At 41.6% G+C, this 5,743-nt stretch overlaps 1 protein-coding gene across 2 annotated transcripts; it reads left to right on the forward strand.

Annotated features, from left to right (window-relative positions):
- Positions 1-13: 13 nt before the first annotated feature.
- On the forward strand, positions 14-4,978 carry LOC104916183 (probable bifunctional dTTP/UTP pyrophosphatase/methyltransferase protein). Of its 2 annotated transcripts, none has more exons than XM_031557555.1 (4): positions 14-162; positions 1,808-1,939; positions 4,458-4,505; positions 4,859-4,978. In XM_031557555.1, the coding sequence occupies exons 1-4, from the start codon at positions 70-72 to the stop codon at positions 4,961-4,963; spliced, it is 378 nt and encodes a 125-aa protein (XP_031413415.1). In that variant the 5' UTR covers positions 14-69; the 3' UTR covers positions 4,964-4,978. The 2 variants fall into 2 exon arrangements, with proteins under 2 accessions (XP_031413415.1, XP_031413417.1); XM_031557557.1 differs by lacking the exon at positions 4,859-4,978 and adding an exon at positions 4,809-4,848 and having other exon boundaries at positions 15-162.
- The last annotated feature ends 765 nt before the right edge of the window (positions 4,979-5,743 follow it).

The raw sequence follows: 5,743 nt of genomic DNA on the forward strand, positions 1-5,743 counted from the left end.
TATAAGGCCGCCCCGCCGCCCGCCCCCAAGGTGCGCAGAGCGGGACGTCGGGTTGTTGTTTCCGCGGTCATGGTACTGAGTCCGGTGCTGGGGAAGCTGGTCAGTAAGCGGGTGGTGCTGGCCAGCGCCTCGCCGCGCCGTCAGGAGATCCTCACCAATGTGGTGAGTGCTGCCGAGCCGCTCTTCTTCCCTCCCCTCGGCGGGGTCGGCGCGGAAGGAGGCCTGGCCTGTGGATCGGTAGCGCGGGGAGGGCGGAGGCCGGCGCTCCTGCGGTTGCTGTCGGTCTTCTGTCCCTGGGCGAGCGCGGCGGGTGGCCGGCTGCTTATGTGAGCGGCCCCGGGGAGTGCGCTGCAGCTGGCTCGGCCTGTTCGGTGTGCTTCTACTCTGAAAGCTCTTAGCTCGTTACATGCGTGTGCATGAGTTAACATGACCTTCTAGATTCCGGTTCGGTTCCATCTTAGGTTTTATCTGTGTTTAAGTGCTTCTCAGGTGATGAACAGATTACTCTGCTAAAAGGCAGCACTGTTACTTCTCGTTTGTTAAAGAAAAGCTCAGAAGACCTTGACACTACCTGGAGTAATTAAAAGGGTCAATCTGTTGCCCTAACTTCATGAGATGAGTTATTACTGTTGTGGGGGGTAAAGTAGTTGCCCTTCTTCTTGCAAAGCACTTCTGGAGTATAAAGGAAGCTTTAATCCTTCCAGAGCATTTGGTCTCTGGAGGCATGTGCAAGCTGGGACAGTGGACTGGCAGTACTATGAATATTATACCTTACTAATGAGCTTGCACCTCAAGAATTGTGTTCGTTTTGGAGCCCCTTGCAACAAGAAAGACATCAAGATCCTGGAGTGTGCCCAGAGAAGGGCAATGTATCTGTGATGGTCCGGAGCATAAGTCTTATGGGGAGTGGCTGAGGGAACTGGGATTGTTCAGTCTGGAGAAGAGGAGGCTCAGGGAAGACCTTATGGCTCTTTACGATTACCTGAAGGGAGGTTTTAGTGAGGTGGGGATAAGCTTCTTCTCCTGCATAACTAGTTATAACTAGGAAATGGACTCAAGCTGCACCAGGGGAGACTCAGGTTGGGTGTTATGAAAATTCCTTTTCCAAAGAATGGTGAGGTACTGGAATGGGCTTCTCAGGGAGGTGGTTGAGTTGCCATGTGTAGAGGTGTCCAAGAAATGTGTGGATGCATCACTGAGGGACATGGTTAGTGGGCATGGTGGTGATGGGTCGATGGTTGAACTAGGTGGTCTTGGAGGTCTTTTCCAACACTTATGATTACAAAATGCGTAATGTAATTACACAGGTTTCTTCATAGGAAAAGTCAGAACTTTAAATGTAAAAAAAGTATATGGAGATTAAGAGAAGCATAGAGGTTTACATGTGCCAAGTTGTTAGAAATGTAATGTCTGCTGGGTATAGTAAACTTATGTGTGTCATCTGGAGATGGGAAGTACAATGTTTTTTATAAAACCATCTACTTATTTTCTACTTACTACATTTTTAATAGTGTATAACTACAGGTGGTAAAGCTCATGTAAGAACATGCAGTACTGCTGCACAAGTACTGTGAATGGATTCAGTAAAAACTCTATTTATAGGAATAGACTATCCCCAGGGTACATAAATTTGATACTGAAAAGAAACCTATAATATTAAAAGCATATTTTTTTCCCCCTTGTAAGCGTAAAGGTAGGATGTCTTAAAGTGGGTAGAGCAGAAACTGAATTTGTCACTTACCTGATGTGTCTTGGAGCAACTTCTAATGCGATTACTTTCTGTACTGCTTTCCTTTCTTTGTTACAGGGCCTACGGTTTGAGGTAGTTCCATCTTGGTTTAAGGAGACACTTGAAAAGTCATCTTTTGCAGCCCCTTATGAATATGCCATTGAAACAGCAAAACAGAAAGCTCTTGAAGTAGCAAATAGAATGCATGTGGTAAGTGTGGAATGCGTGTGGTAAAGGAGGGCTATAAGAAAGAAGAGGACAGATTCTTTTTAGTAGGGTCTGTTGGGATAGGACAAGGGGAAATGACTTCAAACTAATAGGGGGGAGATTTAGATTGGATCTCAGTAAGAACTGAGATAAAGATGGTAAAATACTGGAACAAGTTGCCCAGAGAGGTGGTGGACATCTCACCTCTGGAGAAGTTCAAGGTCAGGCTGGACCAGGCTCTGAGCAGCCTGAAGTAGTGTAGGTGTTCCTGTTCATTGCAGAAGAGTTGGACTGGATGACCTTTGAGGGTCCCTTCCTACTCAAATGATTCTATGATTCTAAGTTGCCTGCTATTTCAGCAATGAGACTTTTGTCTTCAGATTTTGTGTGTTACGGTAACTTAACTTCCATGTACTACTTAGGTAGTCTGTGAGTGATCTTCCCCATTAAAAGGAAATGTGTGTTTTGTCATTTGTGATAGATAGCATCCTGAAATTTACTCAACCTAAATACAAGAAGGCCTAATGCCTTCAAATAAAGTTTTTGTCAGGTAGACATGTCTTGCATCTTTTGTCAGCAGCGCACCTGTTCTGTCTTGGGATGAATAATTGGTAGTTCCTTACAGCATCGGGTTTGTGACTAGCTCTTATCCTGACAGTTGCTCACTCCAGGAATTCGTTGACTGTGAATCCATGAGCTTTGCTGTAGCTTTCACTAAAAAAATAATTCAATTGAACAGTTGTGACGAGAGAATTCAGAATTCATAAGAATGAAGTTGCTTGGAAAGCAGAAAAAGGAGACAACTTGCTGTAAAACACTGGAGAAGAAGGCTGACATAATCTAAAAAGAGTGAGAATCTAACAGTTTCATGTCTGTGATTCTTAAATATTATAAAATCTTTGATCAAATATGCAGTGTCAGTTGGATTTCTGCCCTTGTCTGCAACTGCTGTGTTTGAGCACATCAGGCTGTTCTTTACCAGAACCTTTTCAGGAGTCTGGCTGATGAGATCCTGTGAAGTATATTGTAATAATATCTTACTACAATAGTGAAAGAGGAGTGTACTTGTTCAGCCTATACTGATGCCAGAAAACACTATAAACCAACAGTGTTGCCAGATGTTACCATTCTTCAAAGCAAATATTGTATGATCTTCAGTGTAAATTGTTATCCAGGTTTCTATCAACTTATTTCAGAGAATAGCTTGAAATTAGGAGAGTGTATATCAAACCCAGGTTTGCAATCTGCCTTACACTGGCCTTTCCTGGGGTTCCCAGTACAGGAAGGATGTGGAGCTCTTGGAGGAGGTCCAGAGGAATGCCACTAAGATGATCAGAGGGCTGGAGCACCTCTCCTATGAGGAAAGTTTGAGGGAACTGGCTTGTTTAGCTTGGAGAGGAGAAGGCTCCAGGGAGCCTCACTGTGGCCTTTCAATACTTGAAGAGAGCGTATAAACAGGAGGGGGAACAGCTGTTTACGAGGGTGTATAGTAATGGGACAAGGGGGGATGATTTTAAACTGAGACAGGGGAGTTTTAGGTTAGATATTAGGAGGAAGTTTTTCACTCAGAGGGTGGTGACACACTGGAACAGGTTGCCCAAGGACGTTGTGGATGCCCCATCCCTGGAGGCATTCAAGGCCAGGCTGGATGTGGCTCTGGGCAGCCTGGTCTGGTGGTTGGTGACCCTGCACATAGCAGGGGGTTGAAACTAGTTGATCACTGTGGTCCTTTCCAACCCAGGCCATTCTATAATTCATTTCAAAGCAGTATGCTGGTGATAATGTTCATTCACTGGATTTCTAAATGCATTTTGAAAAAGGATCTTTTTTCTGGAGAAAAATTTCCTCCCTATAAACTTTTTTGTTTAAGGGCCAGAGTTGGAGACAAATTTTCTCTCTTGTGTTAAATAGTAGCTATTTACCTCATTAACATGCAAGTAAATAAAAATTTATCTACAAGGACAGTTTACATACAGCTTAAAGCCAAGAAAGAAAGGGCTATAAGGATTCTTTGTATGCCTATACTTCTCAGTTTCTTGAACTGTACTGTATGTGTTCCCCTAGGTTTGTATTGTAGAATTGTAGCTAAGAGAAATCATTCAGAGATCTTGACTATAAAAGGTGGTTCTACAGGGCTTCAGGTCTGTATTCCTGTCCCCACTGCATACGATGCTTGCTATGAAGGAAATCTAGCTGCCCTTTCAAGATCAAATTGACCTCTGAGAGTGCAGACAGTTCTCTCCTGGATGCATTTATTCATCAGTAATGTATTTGGGTGAAGCTGTAACCTGATATTAGTCTGCTCAACTCTCCTGTTTTATTCACTTTTGCGGTGTTATAAAGGATTACTGCTTTGTATACAGTGCAAAAGGAGAAAAGCGTCATGTTTTTCAGTTCCCTGTAAAGCCCTGCCTGTAAATCTACCTGGTGAACTAATGTTTTATTGCCTCTTTTTTTAAAGTGTTTTATCCTTTCTACTTTTTTTTTTTGAAATATACATTCTTTCTTTATGCCTTTTCAGAAACACCTGAGAACACCTGATATTGTTATAGGAGCAGACACTATTGTGGTAAGAGGTCTTCTGAGCTTTAGCAATGTTTTAAACCATGACATGTGTAGAAAATACAAGCATATTTAGGCTTGAAGTTGGGGTTGGGAAATGATTTTTCACTAGATGCACCTGAGGTGAGATGTATTTTGAGGTTACTAAGTCATTGCTTCCTAACAAGGCAATTTTTGCTCTCTTGAGTGCTTGAAGCCTCAGTACCCTTCTTCCAGAGACAGTAGTATCTGTGTTTCTTGCTCTGCTCAGTAGTCTCATTTTGTAGATGTGGCTGAAAACTTATTTTAAATCATTATTTTAAATCCTCAGTTTCCAGACAACTGAGAACACAGCACGGTGTCTCTATCTTTCTGTTTTAGTCTGTGGATGAGCAGATCTTGGAGAAACCAGTTGATAAGCAAGATGCATATAGGATGTTATCAAGGTTTGTAATTCTACATAAGATTCAAAATGTGTACATTTAAGTTGTTTTAATGGGAGCTGTATAGATGTATATTGAGAAATCTGTGGCCACATTTTTTTCTGATGTTTTTAAATATCATAAGCCAGTTTTGTTTTTGAAAATTAGATGTGTTTTTCCCTTAGCCAAAGCTACTTGTTCTTGCCCTTTCACTGCAGGGTGATGGGGGACTTAACAAACTATTTTGTTTTCACTTTAATTTGTGAATTATTGCAGGATTTTCTGTATGCTTCAATTGATGCTGGAGGGGAAGACAGGGAGAGAATTATGATGGAGGAAAAGAACAGAAGTAGTTTGAGGCTTGAATTTTAATGAAGATAATTGCATGTATGAGAGAGTGATGCATGCTCATTGACACCTGCTTTGAACTCCTACTACTTTGTTTCCTTTCAAAAGAAATGAACAATGTCTTCAGTTTAAATTTACTATTGGATAAACATTTTTCTAATTTACTTTTCAGTAAGTAAGATCTAATACAGTCAGTAGAGAAAATGACTGATTGAATGATTAAAGCTGGAAGGAACCTCTAGGTCATCTTCTCCAGCCCATCTGTTCAAGTAGGGTCGCATTGTGAAATTATAAGAAAATGTGTTAGTATCTCAAACTGAGGCTATACTTGCAGTTTTGCTCTACCCCAGATTCTGCTTTATGGATTTACAGTTTAATTGAGGAATTTTTTTTTTTACATCCATTGTTGTGCTCAGTGGATAGGCTGTCAGGCTTTTAAGCTTCTACTTTTTTTTTCCTCCTGAAGGATATTTTTCTTTTCAAATTTAATGGTTTT

This window comes from Meleagris gallopavo, chromosome 1 (genome assembly GCF_000146605.3).
Source record: "Meleagris gallopavo isolate NT-WF06-2002-E0010 breed Aviagen turkey brand Nicholas breeding stock chromosome 1, Turkey_5.1, whole genome shotgun sequence".
Lineage (NCBI taxonomy): Eukaryota > Metazoa > Chordata > Aves > Galliformes > Phasianidae > Meleagris > Meleagris gallopavo.

Excerpts from the sequence above, each read along its gene's own strand:
- LOC104916183 (XM_031557555.1), top strand. The coding sequence starts at position 70 with ATGGTACTGAGTCCGGTGCTGGGGAAGCTGGTCAGTAAGCGGGTGGTG. Across the intron at positions 1,940-4,457 it reads TAGCAAATAGAATGCATGTG|AAACACCTGAGAACACCTGA; the intron begins GTAAGTGTGGAA and ends ATGCCTTTTCAG. Across the intron at positions 4,506-4,858 it reads TAGGAGCAGACACTATTGTG|TCTGTGGATGAGCAGATCTT; the intron begins GTAAGAGGTCTT and ends TTTCTGTTTTAG.